General features: G+C 39.9%; 1 protein-coding gene across 14 annotated transcripts in view; it reads left to right on the top strand.

Annotated features, from left to right (window-relative positions):
- Nucleotides 1–19,327, top strand: part of PPP1R12B (protein phosphatase 1 regulatory subunit 12B) — a 204,676-nt gene that overhangs the window by 133,891 nt on the left and 51,458 nt on the right. Inside the window, exon 21 of one of the 14 annotated variants that reach the window (XM_049111994.1) lies at nucleotides 37–327. The exons of the other annotated variants lie outside the window; for them this stretch is intronic. Within the exon in view, the coding sequence (XP_048967951.1) occupies nucleotides 37–189 (153 nt within the window). The 3' untranslated portion in view covers nucleotides 190–327. Of the gene's footprint in view, nucleotides 1–36; nucleotides 328–19,327 lie in introns of those variants that run through there. 14 annotated transcript variants of the gene reach the window in all.

The raw sequence follows: 19,327 nt of genomic DNA, 5'->3' as shown, positions 1-19,327 counted from the left end.
TTCTAATGCTTTAAAAATGTTTTCTTACATGGGCAGTCCAGGTGTCTCAGTGGTTTAGCGCCGCCTCCAGCCCAGGGCCTGATCCCGGAGACCCGGGATCAAGTCCCACGTCGGGCTCCCTGCATGGAGCCTGCTTCTCCCTTTGCCTGTGTCTCTGCCTCTCTCTGTGTGTCTCTCATGAATAAATGAATAAAATGTTTTTTTTTAAAAATGCTGTGTTTCATGTTTGAAAGTTGCTAAGAGAACAAATCTTAAAAGTTCTCATGATAAAAAAAAATTATGTATGGTGAGAGATATTAACTAAACTTCTTGTGGGGTTTATTTTGTAGTATATACAAATATCTAATCATCATGTTGTACATCTGAAGCTAATATAATGTGTGTCATATATGCCTCAATTAAGAAAACATTGGCAAGTTAATAGCTCAAAGTAAAATTACTTAGATGTTGGGGGACTTTCAAAAGTGATACACCAAATGGATGAGTCACAGAGCTAGCTCTGGTGACCGAATATTTGGTTTCTCATTTCTAGTATAGCTGTTTGCTGGCTCTCATGGCAGGTCAACACTGCCTTTGTGAAGTCCACGGGGAAGGCAGATGTCTATACCTATTCTCCAGCGATGTGTGTTGGAGGAGGGACAATAGGAGCAGGGCCAGCCTAGTTTTCATCTGTGGTACATGACACTCTCTGGATCAAGGTTTAGCAAACCTTTTACATAAAGGGCCTAATTGTAAATACTTTCCACTTTGTGGTCCATTTACTCTGTTTCTGCTACTCAACTCTGCTATTATAGAGGGAAAGTAACCATAGATAATATGTTAATAAATGGAATGGCTATTTATTTATTTATTTATTTATTTATTTATTTATTTATTTATTTTGAGTGGCTATGTTCCAATAAAACTTTACTTATAAAAGCAGGTTGGTGGGCTGGACTTGGTTTATAGCCCAGGCTGCAGTTTACTAGCCTCTGCTCTTAGTTATAGATTCAGAAATGTTTGCTGATGTAAATGTGACTCCAAATGTCAGTTTGCTCTCATCTAAGCACTTTTCTGGTAATTCAGCATTTTTCCAATTCTTAGTGATTCTTTAGTATCATTGACACTTTATGGGGCAAGGGAAGTCATTCAGAGGGATACATGTTGTTTGTCCTCACGTGGAAAAGCATCACGCTGCAGGAAACAAGCTATAAAGATTCCTGAACGAAGGAATAAAGGCCAGAGAGTTTCTCCCTTGTCATTTTAGATGTAGTTTCTCTATTCTTTCATTACCATTTTCCTCCCTTAAACATTTTTTTTTATCTTTTTAATGCAGTTGACACTCAAAGTTACATTAGTTTAGATACAACATAGTGATTCAACAAGTCTGTAGGTTATGCTTTGCTCACCACAAGTGTGGCTACCATCTGGTGTTTCATTACTCTTTGAGGAGAAAGTCTGAAATGTTTGATTCTCCTAATATGTCCCTATCTACTTTTTTTCATTTGATCCTATCCCTTCTTACCTCTCGAAGACCTGACTTTGAGGTTAGCTAAAATTATAGTTTGGGGATGTATAATCACTTGACACTTGAGAAATTCTGCTTTTTGTAGGTTATGGCCATAAATAAGTTTGCCTTTAAGGCTTACAGATTCTTGGAAGGGTACCTGTCATTCACTTTAATTACTGGTTGTCATTTGAATTCCTTAGTCAGGAGTAGGTTATGGAGTTTATTAGGTTTTTTTTTGTTTTGTTTTGTTTTGTTTTTGCCTTGTTAACTTTCAATCTGCAGAATATATACAGGAAGAATTTGGGGGAGATTTACAGAGGGAGTGACAGAAATCTTTAAAGCTTCAATGTGCAGCTTGCTTGAATTGATAGTTAAGAGGAGTGGATTTTTGGAAAGAGAAGCTAAAATTCGGGTTATCAAAAAGCTTTAAAGAAAAAAGTGAGGAGAGCTTGTCGACAGTGATATGTCACAGTAAAGACTCGTATCACATATGGGAAATTAGTGATGAGGTGGCACAATTTTGTGCCAAGGAAACAAAACCAGGTCCTTTCCATACAATAAAGGTCTGCTTGGGATCCCTGGGTGGTTCAGTGGTTTAGCACTGCCTTCGGCCCAGAGTGTGATGCTGGAGACCCGGGATCGAGTCCCGTGTCGGGCTCCCTGCATGGAGCCTGCTTCTCCCTCTGCCTGCGTCTCTGCCCCTCTCTCTCTGTCTCTCTCTCTCTCTCTCTCTGGGTCTCTCATGAATAAATAAAATCTTTGGAAAAAAAAAAAAAAGGTCTGCCTAATATGACATGTTGTCTAAGTCTCTCCAGTTCCTGGTGACCTCTGGTTCTCTAATAAGACTAATGAAATGTTGTTTGAGCAACTTATAAATCATTTCTGGGGTGTGTGACTTAGAGCTAAGGGCAAGTTTGGATACTGCTATCCAGCAAGCTGAGCCATTTTCAATAATCATTGCCTAATAGGTGAAGCTTCTATAGTAGTCTTCCTCAGCCTTTTCAATAAGAATCATTGGGGTCAGGCAGCCCGGGTGGATGGCTCAGGGGTTTAGCGCCGCCTTTAGCCCAGGGCATGATCTTGGAGACCTGGGATCGAGTCCCATGTCAGGCTCCCTGCATGGAGCCTGCTTCTCCCTCTGCCTGTGTCTCTGCCTCTCTCTCTCTGTCTCTGCCTCTCTCTCTCTCTGTCTCATGAATAAATAAATAAAATCTTTAAAAAAAAAAAAAAGAATCATTGGAGTCATTTGTTTATCATACAGATTTTCAGGCCTCTCCTCCTTGAGATTCTGAATTAGGAGGGGACGTGTGGTGGTGGAGAGTGCAGAGCCTGGGAATCTGTTTTGTAATAGAAGTGTCCCAGGTGATTCTACACAGGCAGAATTGACAAACACTGTCCGTACAGGCATAGTATTTAGGGATTTCTCATATCCCAAGCAGGTCATTATTAAAAAGTAGGGCTAACTGTGGCACACTGAGGGGACTTAGAGCCGGTCTCTACTCCTTCCTCCATTCCAGAAATGCCCAGTTAACCCACAGAGAATCGAATTCTTAAAGGCCCCCTAGGACAGTCCAGCTCCATTCAGGAAGTCTTTGGCTCCCAGAGCTGCATGCCATTATTCAATCAAGAAACAGGAATTGGGGATCCCTGGGTGGCGCAGCGGTTTGGCGCCTGCCTTTGGCCCAGGGCGCGATCCTGGAGACCCAGGATCGAATCCCACGTCAGGCTCCCGGTGCATGGAGCCTGCTTCTCCCTCTGCCTGTGTCTCTGCCTCTCTCTCTCTCTCTCTCTCTGTGACTATCCTAAATAAATAAATAAAATATTTAAAAAAAAAAAAAAAGAAACAGGAATTGGTTACCTAGTATGTGTCAAGCATTAAGCATTGGATACAGAAATGTATAAGGTAGATAAGGCTCCTGCCCCTCATAATACTCACATTTTAATGGGGCAGGAGGTATTCCTGTCAGATATACAAGTTGAGATACGATGTAGGCAGTTGAACACAGAAATCTGGTGTTTGGGCAGCCCGGGTGGCTCAGCAGTTTAGCGTCTGCCTTCAGCCCAGGGCGTGATCCCAGGGTCCCGGGATCGAGTCCTACATCAGGCTCCCCACATGGAGCCTGCTTCTCCCTCTGCCTGTGTCTCTGCCTCCCTCTCTCTCTCCTTGTGTCTGTCATGAATAAATAAATAAAATCTTTAAAAAAAAAGCCGTATCTTTCTAAAAAAAAAAAAAAATCTGGTGTTCATTCATGGGAGATAGTAGAGCTGTAGATAGAGATATTTGGGAGTCAGCGCCTTAGAGATGATACTCAGAGATGGATGGTAGAGTGTGTGGGATCTCCCAGGAAAAGACCATAAAGAAGACAAAAGAGTCGGAACAGGAAAACACCTACAGATAAGTTGGTGGATCTCATATGGGGAAAATGAAGTAGTTCTGAATTGACTTTCTGTTACACACACACACACACACACACAGGTTTTTATATACCTAGAGAGCAAGTAGAGTTTATTAGTGTCTAAATGAAAGGTAATGAACTAGGTTTCTGATGGTAAGTATGGTTTGAATGGGAGGAACTTAAGAAATATGAAAACTCAACAGGATTTGATATTTTACTGGATGTGGAGAGTGAACATAAAGAAGAGTTTAGAGTGGTTGAGAAGATACGTGGATTGGTAGAAACGATATTGGCTTAGAGCCAGGAAGCCTAGGTCCAGAGCTAGTTCCATGTCTTATTAGCTGTATGATCTTGGAAAAGTAATTTAACCTCTCTGAATTCTGTAAGTGCTTTAATTGACTGTAAAAATGAGGTTGTTATCCCATATCCCTATCTTGTAGGCTTGGTGTTAGGACAGGAATAATCATGTATTTCACTTTAAGTAGTGCCTAGCTTTAGCAAGTTTTTAATAAACGAAAGCTGCTAGTATAATAGCATTTCATCAGTCGTTTCCCCCCCCCCAATATCTTTGAGTGTTCACACACGTTATTCCCATTTTCTAGGATGCTCTTCCTCCTACTTTACTGCCTCTTTCTCTCCCCACTCCCCTTTTTTTTTTTTTTTTTTTTAATACTCATTCATGATTTAGGTTAGGCTCCTCCTCAGAGTAGACTAGGTTCTCCTCAGTATCTTGAATTAACCTTCAGTACACAGAGATGATTATCACTATGTGGTATCCACCCATGAAACTAAAATCCTTAAAAGCAAGGTGTGTTTCTTAGTATTTTAGCTCCCTACAATCTAGTAGAATATTTACTTCTATGAAGATTTGTAGAACAATCCACTGGTGACACTCATGTTTCCAGTTTTGTTGACTGCATAGATAATATGCCATGAATAAGATTAGGAATTCAGGAAGAAGAACCTGTTTGCAATGAAGATAACATGTTTGCTTTTGGACATACTGATTTTGAGGTACTTATTGACATGAAATTATCCTACAGGCAATTAGATACACAGTCCTAAAGTGTGGGGAAGTTTTGGGGCTAGAAATAAAGATTTACAGGACATCAGACTGCTGGTAATAGTTTCGAGCTATGAAATGGATAATATTTTCCAAGAATAATTTGTAGAATAGTTGAGTCTCAACTTTTTTCTTCCCCAGTGTTGTGAGGGCTGCACTCACGTGAGTACCTGTGGTTCAGTATCACAATGATTCTGAAACAGGGTGGACACAAGGAGCACATTCCCCCGGGGAAGCCTCTCAGAATGTTTGTGGGATGCTGAGGAGGAGCACTGCTGTGAGAAAGGAAGAATAGACAGTTTAGAACAGAGGCCAGGCCACACCAGTGCTTGAGGGATAAGCCAAGGAGGAGCCCACTAGGGAGGGGTAGCCTGGTGGCCCAGCGGTTTGGTGCCGCCATCAGCCCGGGGTGTGATCCTGGAGACCCGGGATCAAGTCCCGCATCGGGCTCCCCGCAGGGACCCTGCTTCTCCCTCTGCCTGTGTCTCTGCCTCTCTGTGTGTGTCTCTCGTGAATAAATAAATCTTAAAAAAAAAAGAAAAGAAAAGAAAGAAAAGAGACTAGGGAGGAAATGGTCAGAGAAAGAGGAAAAGAGCCAGGAAAGAATATGATCTACCAAACAAGGGGGTGAAAAGTTTCGAGGACGCCAGGTGACAGAAACTTCACTTCATATAGCTCAAGCAAAAGGCTTATGTAACTGGGAAATCTCCCCTTGGTCCAGGCTGATGCCAGGCATAGCTAAATGCAAGAGCCTGAAACCTGGTCATCAGAGCTCTGCCTTCTTCTCTGTGTAGACCCCAGAGGAAGAATACCTTCCCTGTCCTGGAGTCCATATATCCAGTTGACCCTGCCTGGGTCAGGTAAACTTCCCTGAATTAACTTCTATAGCCAGAGATTAGACTGTTAGAGGGGCAGCGAAGCTCAGTGGTTAAGAGCCAGTCCTCTGGAACCAAGTATTTGAGTCCAGATCCCTGCTCTGCTACTTATTGTGCAACCCTGAAGCAAACTACATACTCCTTCTCTGCCTCAGTTTCCTTAACTCTAACATGTGAGAAGTAACAGTGGCTATCACATAGGTCATTTCTTTAAATGAGATGATACAGATAAAGCTTACCCACAGTGCTAGACATGTAAGTGCTCAATAAATGTTAGCTCTCATGGTGATGGTAATGATAATGGCAGTGGTAGTGGTGGTGGAGATACTGAGGAAGCAGCGGCAACAGCTGCCACTCATTGCAGGGGTAGGGTCAGGAGAGGGTCAGCTATGTGGATGGCTCCCCACAGGATGAAAGGATCCTGTTACCACAAGAAGAGAAAGGAATGAAGTGCTAGAAAAACAAACTTTAGCTACCACAGTGCTCTGTAATCACGTCCACGTAGAGTCTGAGAACCCCAAAGTGCGCAGTGGATTTGGCAATAAGATTTTGCTGGCTTGTGAGAGCAGTTTGGTGGACTGGGTGGCACTGAAACAGGGGTCCCTTCTCTTTGGGATTGTCTGCAGTAATGGTCTTGATGAGTTTCCTGGGAGTTAATAGCATCTGGTTAGTAGCCATTTGCTCTCTGGGCAAAGCTCCAAGATGCTTTGCTGTTAAAAAGAGAGAGAAAGAGAGAGAGAAAGCAAGCAAGCGAAGTCTTCATAAAGCCCTGAAGAGTTCAAACACATCTAATTACCCTCTTATTTGGCAGATTGTGGTGACTGATTCCATGCTTTACTCTGAATTGGGCTTCCTCCTGACAGACCTTATTCCACATTTGGGCTTTCTCTCCTTGTTTAGAACAGATCAACATTCTTGCCTGCTCCTGCAAGCATATTTTGAAGGAATGAAAAGCAAATATTCCTCTACCCTACCCTAGAGGAGCATTTTCCACGTTATGCCAGCAATTACGAAAGGAGTTAGTTATTGGATTAGGTAGTGACTGTCAGCCACCGTCAGCTTGTCATTACTGGTGATGTTATCCAGACCTACCATGTTTCCTCTGACCAACCTACTGCCTTTTTTTTGTGTTTCACTTACTTATTTACAGAGAGCCTTCAGAGGGAAAGACCAATTCAGGGTTGACAAAGTTCTAAGCCATCCCAAGATTGTTGTAGCTAGAGAAGTTCAACAGAGTGCAGTTGTGGGAAACAGCCCTTAGAGGTTCTGGACTAATCTAGAATGGCTTCCTGAAAGAAAAATTCTGGAAGAATAATATGGGAACCTTTTCTTGCCAGCATTCCCCTCCTCGGTTACATCATCATCCCAGAAAAGTAACACAAATAAAACAGATATATAACAGATAAATGTTAGGGAAAACTCAAGAACTGAGAGTTCTAGCTTCCAACTTGACCATTAATAAAAGCACATTGCAGTGTAACGACAAATAGGCTATAAATAAACTGTTCCCAGCTATGTATTTAGGTTAGTTCCTTAAAGAAGTTTTCTTCCAGAATTTACTTCCTAAAAGTTTTTTTACTATAACTTACCACTGAGCCTCAAGGAATAAATTTGATTTAGATAATAATGATTATTAGAAAACTATTTCAAGATGGACAACTGGTTAACATTTATAAGGAGAAGTATATAACCTCTCTAGTATTAAAACTATAAATTAGTATTATAAGTAGGGCTTTTTTTTTTTCACCAACCAAAATAGGCAAAGATTTTGAAAAGATAATCCCCATTTTAGGTGAGAGTATAGTGAAATGGGCATCCTCATATATTACCATGGGGAATGCAAGCTCATACTTCCTTTTCAGAAAGCAAATTGTCAAACTATGAAAAACCCCAAATTGATACAGAATTTCCACTTATGGGAATCTTTCTCTAAGAAACTGTATAAAAGGGTCGGGGAGCTTTATGTACAGAGATTTTCAGCCCAGGGTATATTATATATATGTAGCTCTATAAACATTTATTCATTTAATAAATGAATATTGAGTGCCTATTATGTGGAAAGCTGTTTGCTAGGTACTGTTGAACCAAGCAGATTGAGTCCTTTTAGTTCTTTGTAATAGTGGAAAAATTGGAAACAACCTAAATGTCCAGTGTTCTGGCAGCAGTTAAGTAAACTATGATTCATCCGTGCAATGGAATACTATGAATCATAGTTTGCTTTACTGTTCCTGACTACCAGCCATTTAGGGGTGTTTCTTTGGAACAGAAGAGTATGAGGCAGCCATTTAAGAATGAGTTACAAACATAGTGCAATAACCTGGATAAATGCTTATGATAAAAGATCACTGACTGAAGTAGATGCGCAATTGTGTGTGGAATAGGAGTGTAACTGTGAAGTGATGGAGGGCACCCAGACCCAGGTAAAAAGACCAGGGGGAAAGTCTCCAGAGTGTTACCAGTGATTGTGTTTCTAAGGTGAGACTAAATATGGCTGGGTTTTTTTTTTTTTTTCTCTATTTTTCTTCATTTTCTTTAATGTTCCTCTGCTACTTGTAATTTTTTTTCTTAAATGCTTTGGCCACACAAGCTTCCTGAAAGTGAAGGCTTGCCTAATAGTGAAGACTGCTTGAACCCAGTGGGAATTTGGTCAGAGCACTTTTTCCCTCCCTGGTGGTGGTTTGCGTGTTTCTGGTAGAGTGAAGTATTGGGTAGTGAAGTCGAGAAATCTGCTGGGCGCCCATCCCACCCCACATACAGCAGGGTAGATGCAGTAGACTGTGGCTCACCTGTAGCGTTGTGGATGGTAAGGTACCTTCCAATGAATATTGTTTTTGTTTTGTTTTTGTTTTTAGAAAATATCCTTAGAAAGTTATCTGAAGACTGCTTGGGGGTGGGGCTGGTATATGCGAATTAACTTCCATCCTTCACCCCTGTGAAGTTGGAATCTACTTGGTTTTTAGTGCAATGTGGTGAAATTCAATAGTTGGTATAAATTCGCACTGTGAACATAGTCAAAGTGCTGAGAAACTCTGAGATTTATTACTGAGTTTTCCTTGCCACCTTAACCTAATTATATATATATATGTGTGTGTGTGTATATATATATATACACATATATGTATATATATATAATTTTTTAAAAGATCCTATCCATTCATTCATGAAAGAGAAAGGAAAGGAAAGGAAAGGAAAGGAAAGGAAAGGAAAGGAAAGGAAAGGAAAGGAAAGGAAAGGAAAGGAAAGGAAAGGAGGAAGGAAAAAAAAGAGAGAAAGAAAGAAAGAAAGAAAAGAAAGAAAGAAAGAAGAAAGAAAGAAAGAAAGAAAGAAAGAAAGAAAGAAAGAAAGAAAGAAAGAAATGCAGAGACACAGGCAGAGGGAGAAGCAAGCTCCATGCAGGAAGCTCAATGTGGGACTCGATCCCAGGACCCCGGGATTACCCCGTGAGCCAAAGGCAGATGCTCAACCAGCTGAGCCATGCAGGCGTCCCAGTTTTTATATTTTTAATCCACTCTTCCTTCTTTTCAGTAGAACTCCAACTTTACTCTTCCCTTCCTCATTCTCTTCCCTACATTTCTAATCACATGAAATTTCTAGTTGTGCAGACTTTACAGTGTACAGAGTCAGACCCCTCATGTCCTGTGACTTTGCAGCATGCTGCTTACTTTTGCCCCTCTCTGCACTTTGATGTGGTCAGTTTGAGATTTATTTTCACTGTCTTCTCAACTATCAGTGACAGACATGTTTGTAGAAAAGACCTGTTTTCCTTCATGGTGTCTGGGACTGTGTGTAGGGAGTTTGTTTTGGCCTAGGCTGGTTTGCTTTTCTCTATTTAAAACTTAGATTGTAAAAAGGAAAAAAAAAAAAAAAACTTAGATTGTGTCTGCACCCACACAGAAACATCATCCAGTCACCCATAAGCTGTTCCTTTGCAGAGTAGTGACCAGAAAAAGCCATACTTCTGGTAATTGTTAGTTTCCATTTTTGAAGACTGATTTCAGGAATGCACGGTTTTCTTCCTTTACCTGGCAAGTTATTTACTCAGCGAATTGAAGAATGGAAGACTCAGCATACTTATGAACTACCAAAATGTTGAGATCACAGAAAATTATTTCTGGAAGGTACTTTAGAAGCTATTCCAGGCCAACTCCCTTATTTTACAGATAAACTACCTGGGGCCCCAAAAGGGATCATGGCTTAACCTGTGCTGTACAATAGCTTAGTGGCAGAGAATGAGCTAGAAAGGTTGTGAATTCCCCGATCAGCATTCTTTCCATCGGGCTGATGGCTGTCATCCAGGTGCAGGAGTGCAGGTGGTGCTTATTACAGGACTCTGCTGGCTGCAGTGCTGTGCCTAGGGTTGTGGAAAGCACCCTCCTCTTCTGCTCAGTCTGATTCCATTTATGGAAAACAGTGGTAGAGTTCATACAGAGGTCCTACAATAAAGTGTGCTACCATCCCAAGCTTTTAAAAATCATCTTCCCTCCATTTCTGATTTATCAATCTGTCCATTGTGTATTTCAATTCAAACTACCTCCAAATAATCAGAATATTCCTCCACTAGAGTTAATTTTGATTTTGAACCTTTGGTATATTTGCTAATATTTATAGACTGGTGAGGTTAGGAGAATCAAACAGTTACTACTTCAAAAATAAAAGCTACTCTAGTACCTCCAGGTCAGGATGGCAAAATAAAGACACTGAATCCCGTTCCTTTCATTATAAAATTAAGAATGGGTAAATATTTTTTAAAGATTTTTAAAAGTACACAATCATACTTAAAAACAATAAAGAAAATCTCTTTGGGCCAATAATGGAAAGAAAAGCCACTGTGGTGGGGGAGCTATAAATGGATGTAGGCAATTGGGTCAGGGTTTTTTGTAAGGATTCTGCGTACTCAGAGCATAAATCTTGGAACCAGGAACACACTATGCTATCTGCAAATGTGGGCCAGGTTCATTCAGCTCATCCCAGTAGCATCACAGAAATACACAGCTTGCACCTGACAAGAAATCAGAAAGGGCAGTGAGAGGCAGCAGCCACGAGGACCTATTCAAGATAGAACCCTGAGCTGTCAACCTAAAGTCTGGCTGAAGGCCAGTATCTAAGCTGAGGCAACTCAGAACTACACTGCAGACGAAGATACTCCTATTTTAACACTGTCATAGAAATTGAGTCCTCAAAATATTACAAAGAGTTCATAAAATTTAAGACCATCAAAAGCAGTGAGCAGACCCAATAAATGAGAGAATTGATGCCTGAGAGAAAAGATAACAGAATAATGTAAAGAAGGTCTTAAAATAAGTTAAAATTCTCAACAGACAAGAGACGTTAGATCCCACAAAAAAAGAATAACAGGTAATGAAACAAGAACAGGAAGATGTGAGAAAGAACCACTTCGAAGTCTTGGAAGTGAAAATGTACTATTGAAATGAAAACAGTATCTAATGTTGAAGTGACAGCAGAGGAGACTGCGTAGCGTACTGCTTCCAGCATCAGAGAAAAACCAGTGAACTGGAAAATAGGGCGGAGGAAACGTCTCAGTGCAGCATCGAGATGGAGGTAGGAGACTTGGAGAAGTGGGACACAGAACACAGCCTGAGGAGCTTGAGTACACATCAGCCAGGAGGCACAAAGGAGCAGAGAGAGGTAATGAAAAAGAGGGGAGAAGAATAATGGAGATTGAAGTTGGATATTAATCCATGAGGTCAAGGAGTCCTCCGAATAGAAAGACCCTACCCATAAAGCAGGATAAATAAACCTATAACTACTAATCACTTAGGTAGGGAAACTGTAGATATTAATGATGCAAAGAAAAAAATGTTTTTAAGATTTTGTTTATTTGAGAGAGCAAACACAAGCAGGGGAGGGGGGCAGAGGAGAGGGAGAGAGAATCCCAAGCAGGCTCTGTGCTTGGAGCCCGACATGACCTTGAGATCACAACCCGAGCTGAAACCAAGAGTTGGACGCCCAAGTGACTGAACCAGGTGCCCTGAGAAAGTTTTAATTGCAAAGAAAAGATACAGATAATATATCTACAGAATGGTGGTCAATTGTCATTAGGCTCTAGCAACAGTAGGTAACAGTATCCTCAAAGTGCTGTGGAAAAATAATTATAAACCTACACTTCTATGCAGTGATTTCTATATACAAAAGTGAAATAAAGGCATTTGCAAATACACAGAGGCTAACTTCTCAACTTCCAAACTTGCTAATGAAAGAACCGAGGATGTTCTTCAGCAAAAAGAAAAGTACATGCAGAAAACAGTGGGATACAAGAAGCAAAAGTATTAAAATATGATGATAAAGCTAATTTTTTTCTTATATGTGTAAAAAATGATCTAAAATTCTATCAACAACAATGTGTTAAAGATATATAAAGTATACTAAGGTCTTTTTTTTGAGTAGAGAGGATATTAATTAAGTTTATAAACTTCTAAAGGAAAACTATATTTAAAACAGTGTGTAAAATGTAGGAATAACCACTAAAGTAACTGAAATACAGAAATAGAACGTACAACTCCTAAATCAATAGCAGAAGAATTGCTAATTTTTTTATTAAAGTTTATTTACTTAAGTAGTCTCTTCACCCAATGTGGGGCTCAAACTCATGGCCCTGAGATCAAGAGTCTCATGCTCTTTTGACTGAGCCAGCCAGGCACCCCTGGAAAAATAGGTGATTTTTTAAAAAATTTATTTACTACATTCAGTAGAAGGCAGGAAGGGAGATCAAAAGAAGCAAAGGGAAAACATAGTAAATAGGAAATATTAAAAAAATACATATGTAATCATAATGAATAGAAATTCATCTACAAAGCCAGGGACACACTCAGATTATTCTACTTAACGATGTGCTGTCATCAAACTGATAATGAAAGGGATAAAGAAATATGAGGAAAAATATATGCAGATACTCAAAGGGAAAAAACTAATATGGCAACATTAATAACCATCAAAAGATAATTTCAAGCAAAAAGCATCAGATTATAGGAAGGAAGAATCTACAAAGAAGATATAAAATACTGGACTATAAACACTGAAAATACAGTTTCAAAATTTATGGAACAAAAGCTGACAGAGTAGCAAGGAAATATTGTATCAACATCCAGAGTTGGAGATTTTAACATAACTCTCTCAGAAACTAATGTCAAACAGACAAAAATACATAAGGACATAAAGGATTTGAACAACATAATTAACCAGTTTGATCCAATAGATACAAAGCACACATGGGAATGTGTATACCATGAGGATCACACTAAATTTAAAATCAACAATCACTCATTCACTCATTAAATATTTATAGAATGCCTGATATTTGCCATACATTGTTCTAGGCACTTGGAATACATTAGTCAGCAAGACAAAGATCCTGACCTCATGAAGCTTAGCATCCTAGCAAGGAGGAGGCAGATAGTGAGCAATAAACATAATAAAGTATATAGCACATTAGACACTGCTTGATGCAGTTTCAAATGACGAGTTGGATAAAGAGGATTGGTGGAAAGAGGACAGATTGTAGTATCAGATAGGTTGCCTAAGTAAACCTTGTTGACAGACTGAGATTTGAACAAAGATTTGAAGACGCTGAGGGAGTTAGCCACGTTATCTGTGGGAAGAGTGTTCTAGGTAGAAGCAGCTAGAGCAAAGGCCGTAGGCTGGGCACGTTCTAGCACATACAAAAAATTATAGAGGAGAATATAGGAAAGAGAATCAGACCATGTCGGTATAGAGTGTTATAAACCTTTGTCTTTTACTCTGAGTAAAATGAAGAGCCATTGTAGGATTTTGAGTAGAGGAGTGACATGATCTGACTTAAGTTTTAGAAGAGTCCTTCTAGCTGCTGCAGTGAGATTAGGCTTGAGACAAGAGTTGAAGCTGGGGAACTATTTCAGTAATCCAGGCAAGAGGTGATGGGAACTTGGATAATGTGGCAGCGGTAGAGGTGTTGAGAGGCGATAAGATTCTGGATATGTGGGATGTAAGTTCTGAAAAGAGGAGTCTTGGATGACTCCAGGTCTATTGGCCTGAGCAATTGGAAAGAGAGTTGCTGTCAGTTGAGATGGGGAAGTGTGCAGATGTCAAAGGTGGGGAGGAAAATCAAGAATCCAATTTTAGATGTGTTAAGTTTAAGATACCTATTAGATATCCACCTGGAAAAATGACAGCTCTGTTGCATCTTTGGAGCACTTAATATTTAAAGCAATGAGACTATTTAACGTGATGGAAAGGCAATATAGAAAGAGAACTAAGGGGATCCCTGGGTGGCGCAGCGGTTTGGCGCCTGCCTTTGGCCCAGGGCGCGATCCTGGAGAACCGGGATTGAATCCCACATCGGGCTCCCTGCATGGAGCCTGCTTCTCCCTCTGCCTGTGTCTCTGCCTCTCTCTCTCTCTCTCTGTGACTATCATGAGTAAATAAATAAAATCTTTAAAAAAAAAAAAAAGATTAAAAAAAAAAAGAGAGAACTAAGAACTAGAACAATAAATATATTTGACTAATTAAAACGGATTAAAGTCCTATTTTAGTATATGTGCTGCCGAAGCGAGCTCTGGATTAAAGTCCTAAATGTGAGATCTGAAACCATAAAAATCCTAGAAGAGAACACAGGCAGTAATTTCTCTGACATCGGCCATAATAACATTTTTTTATGATATATATCCTAAGGCAAGGTAAACAAAAGTAAAAATAATCAGTCAGGACGACATCAAAATAAAAAGCTTTTGCACAGGGACATCTGGGTGGCTCAGCAGTTAAGCATCTGACTTCCGCTCAGGGCTCAGGGTGTGATCCTGGAGTCCTGGGATCGAGTCCCACATGGGGCTGCCTGCATGGAACCTGCTTCTCCCTCTGCCTGTGTGTGTGTCTCTCTCTCTCTGTGTCTTAAATGAATAAATAAATAAAATCTTTAGGGGAAAAAAAAAAAAGCTTTTGCACAGCAAAGGGAAACCATCAACAAAACCAAAAGACAACCCACTGAGTGGGAGATGTTTGCAAATGATATATCCAGTAAGGGCTTATCCAAAATATGTAAAGAACTTATTCAGCTCAACACACATACACACACATAAAAATCAGATTTAAAAATGATCAGAGGACCCAAATAGACATTTTTCCAAAGAAGACATACAATGGCCTACAGACACAGGAAAAGCTGTTCAGCATTACTAATCATCAAGGAAGTGCAAATCGAAACCACAATGAGATATCACGTTATACCTGTTTAAATGGCTAAAATAAAAAACACAAGAAATAACAAGTGTTGGCAAGGATATAGAGCAAAGGGAACCCCTCAATGCACGGTTGATGAGAATGTCAGTTGGTACACCCACTGTGGAAAACAGTATGGAAGTTCCTCAAAATATTAAAAATAGAAATACCATATGATTAAATAATTCTGCTATTGGAGTATCTACCCAAAGAAAACAAAAATACTAATTGAGAAAGAATTATGCATCCCTATGTTCATTGCAACATTATTTACAATAGCCAAGGTATGGAAGCAGCCTAAGTGTCCATTGGTAGATGGATGGATAAGGAAGATGGGGAGGAGGGTGTATATACATACACACATGCACACTCGTACAGTGGAATATTCTGCAGCCGGAAGAAAGGATGAGATTGTGCCATTTGAAACAACATGGATGGACCTAGAGAGTATTATACTAAGTGAAATAAAACAGAGTGAGACAAAAGACAAATACCACATAGTTTCACTCATTAATAGAATCTAAACAAACAAAAAACACCAAATGAAGAAAAAAAAAAAACAAAAAGCAAGATCAGATATATAAATATTAAGAACAAACTGATGGTTGCCAGAGGGGAAAGGGGTAGAAGATACAGGCTCCCAGTTATGGAAGGACTATGTCACGGGGATAAAAGGTACCGCATGAGGAATATGGTCAATGATCTTGTAATCGTGATGTATTGAGTTAGGTGGTGGCTCCACTTGTGGTGAACATAACATAATGTATAAACTTGTCAATCACTAGGCTGTGTACCTGAAACTGTTGTAACATTGTGTATCAACTTACTCAAAATATTTAAAATTTAACAAAGACATTTGACTAGTTATACCTAGGTAGTATAAGTTTCTCTGGTGGGAACATCAGACTTTGTGATCCTTCTGAGCAGTTAAAAATAGATTTGCTTTCAGGGCACCTGGACAGTGCAGTCAGTTGGGTGTCTAACTCTTGGTTTTGGCTCAGGTCATGGTCTCAGGGTAGTGAGATCGAGCCCTAAGTCAGGCCCCATGCTCCGCGCAGACTCTGCTTGAGATTCTCTGCCCTGCCCCAGTAGTGTGCACATGCATGCTCTCTCAAATGAAAAAAAAATATTAAAAAAAAAAAAGACTCACTTTGCTCTTGGAATTTGGATTCCAGTTTTAATGATAGGTTTTGTGTACTGTCACTCAGTCTGTATTATTATTATTTTTTAAGATTTTATTTATTTATTCATGAGAGACACAGAGAGAGAGGCAGAGACACAGGCAGAGGGAGAAGCAGGCTCCATGCAGGGAGCCCGACACGGGACTCGATCCCGGGTCCCCAGGATCACGCCCTGGGCTGAAGGCAGCACTAAACTGCTGGGCCACCAGGGCTGCCCTCAGTCTGTATTGGAGCAGTAGTGTATATTTGTAAGATAGCTAGGTCGTTGATAGTCTGTGGTATGGAAAAGGTATTTTATTTCTGGCTTGTTTAAATATATGCTAACTAAACATATAGTGACTATGTCCATAGAGTGACTGTGCATTATTACCACCACCCAAATTGACTAGCCCATGTAGTACCATTACACGCAGCATCTTGCAAACTGATTAGAACAGTGCCCAGGGCACTCCAATACTAGTTCTCATATGCTCTTTATGCTCAAACAAAACAATACGTGGTTTTCTGTATGCCAGTCAGTCAGTCATCATGGAGCTTAGTTCTTTCCAGAATTGCATACTAAGCAACAGGCTCCAGGAATCTAATTAATTTGATCCCCACATTGGTCCTTTTTTGCACAAACATTGCCATGCCTCATGATCCTCACAAGTTGTGTTTCTTAGAGAAACGCATATGTGGCTCTTACACTCTGCAACAGCGTTTGCCTCCGCATAATTGTGTTTATGTGGAATTACATTGGCATTACAATGTGGGAATGACAGGGTTGACAGGACCATTAACTTGCGTACCCTGGGAATTGCTTCCTCCCTACCCCCATGGCTGATGGAAGGAACTGTGTTTCTGAATTATATTACGGTGTGGGAGTTTGAAATGAATCTCTTACTAAATAGTACATTGATTGTTCTTTTCCTGCCATGGGCAAAAATAATCTGGACAAAAAAATAGTACTCTCCCTATGAAATGTTTTATCTTTCAACTTTTTCTCTGTAATGAATGGCTTTTTTTTTTTTTTTTAATCTCTTGTATCTCATACAAAGTATAGGAAGAAACTTTAATGTCATCTTCAGAGTCACGGCTATACTTTTCAGCCAGAGCCAAAGCTTAAACTTCCTTTGGCAGATCCCTAGTGAAGGGGCAAGCTTATGTCCAGTGGAAATGAAAAGGGCAGAAAAAGGAAAAATTGGATATTGAGAGGATTCACTTGGCACAAAAGAAGATAACTTGAACATAAGAGAAACGAGAGCAGTGGCATCTTCCATTTTCAACTATTTTGAAATATTTTTAACTGAGAGTATGGACATAGAGCATATATAGGTAGCACATAGACAACCCATAAAGCATTTGGACAAATATGTCAACAGTATCTGCAAAGCAGGAAGGGTGCATACTGGCTCATTGCAGACTAGGAAGGTTCCCTTGTGTGCTTTTCCTGAATCTGAACTATTATAAGAAAATTAAGTCTTGACTTTCTAACTACATTTTTAGTGCTAAGGAGGTGGTATTCTTAGTAAACCTAGATGAATGGAGCCGACCTTATTTCTGGACCAACTATAAATTCACAATTATGAAAACTAGGTGAAGACTTAGAATTTCTATATGAACCATACATAGAATGCTTTTCTTAATAATGGCCTTTTTTCTTAAATCTCTGCAGTTACTAATAATGGGAAATACTGTTCCTTTTCTTACCACCTGTTGGAATATTCAGCCAAATTTATAGGCTTTAGAGAAAATTACCAAAATATTACAAAAAATAATAAATCAGGTTGATGACAGATAAAAAACAAAAATAGAATATCTGAACCTTTATATTATAATTTATTTTTATAGACTTCTATTACTCTGATGCTTATGATGGTTCTCTGATTTTATACTTTTAAGTTGTAGGTTTCCTTTTTTTTTTTTTATTAAGATTTATTTATTTATTCATGAGAGACAGAGAGAGAGAGAGAGAGAGAGAGAGAGAAAGGCAGAGACACAGGCAGAGGGAGAAGCAGGCTCCATGCAGGGAGCCTAATGTGGACTTGATCTCGGATCCCGGGATCATGACCTGAGCCAAAGGCAGACGCCCAGCCGCGGAGCCACCCAGGTGTCCCAAGTTGTAGGTTTCATTGTCAAGAAGCTAATTATTACCAAATAAGGAGCCTGAGTTTAAGGAGTGTTACCACGGGACAGTAGTGCATTTTGCCTGACATACAGATTATAAGCACAACATAAATGTCAAACATAACTTTATGCACTACACAAATTTATTTATTTTAAAGGCTAAAGTAGGGATCCCTGGGTGGCGTAGCGGTTTGGCGCCTGCCTTTGGCCCAGGGCACGATCCTGGAGACCCGAGATCGAGTCCCACGTCGGGCTTCCAGTGCATGGAGCCTGCTTCTCCCTCTGCCTGTGTCTCTGCCTCTCTCTCTCTCTCTCTCTCTCTCTCTCTCTCTCTGTGTGTGTGTGACTATCATCAATAAATAAAAAATTAAAAATAAAATAAAATAAAGGCTAAAGTATAATTAAGTGTAAAAATGTAGTAGTATTCAACATCTTTTTCCTTGACTTTTTTTTTTTTATATTTTATCCATTTATTTGAGAGAGAGAGAGAGAGAGAGCATGAGCAGAGGTGGGGATTGGGGTGCAGAGAGAGAGGGAGAAGCAGACTTCCCTGCTGAGAAGGGAGCATCATGCAGGCCTTAATCCCTGGACCCCGGGAACATGACCTGAGCTGAAGGCAGATGCTGAACCAACTAGACCACCCAAGCACCTCCCTCCTTAACTTTTTAAAGCAATTTTATCAAGATAAACAACTTCTTAAAACAACTCTTGGGGTGCATAGGTGGCTCAGTCAATTAAGTGGCTGGCTCTTGATTGTGGCTCAGGTCATGATCTCAAGGTTGGGCTCTGCACTGGGAACTGAGCCTGCATAAGATTCTCTCTCTCTCCCCTCTCACCCCCCACTCCCACCCCCACCAACCCACACTCACACTCACACTCTCTCTCAAAAATTAAAAATTAAATAACTCTACTGAATATTTATAGTTGTAACAAATGTTTTAGATAAATCATACTGTTTTAAGCTATTTATTCAGTGTTTAACCAGCCATATAAACTTAGAGAGCCCTTTG

Source organism: Canis lupus, chromosome 7, assembly GCF_003254725.2.
Source record: "Canis lupus dingo isolate Sandy chromosome 7, ASM325472v2, whole genome shotgun sequence".
NCBI classification, from domain to species: Eukaryota; Metazoa; Chordata; class Mammalia; order Carnivora; family Canidae; genus Canis; species Canis lupus.
This window is presented reverse-complemented; position numbering and strand designations above follow the sequence as displayed.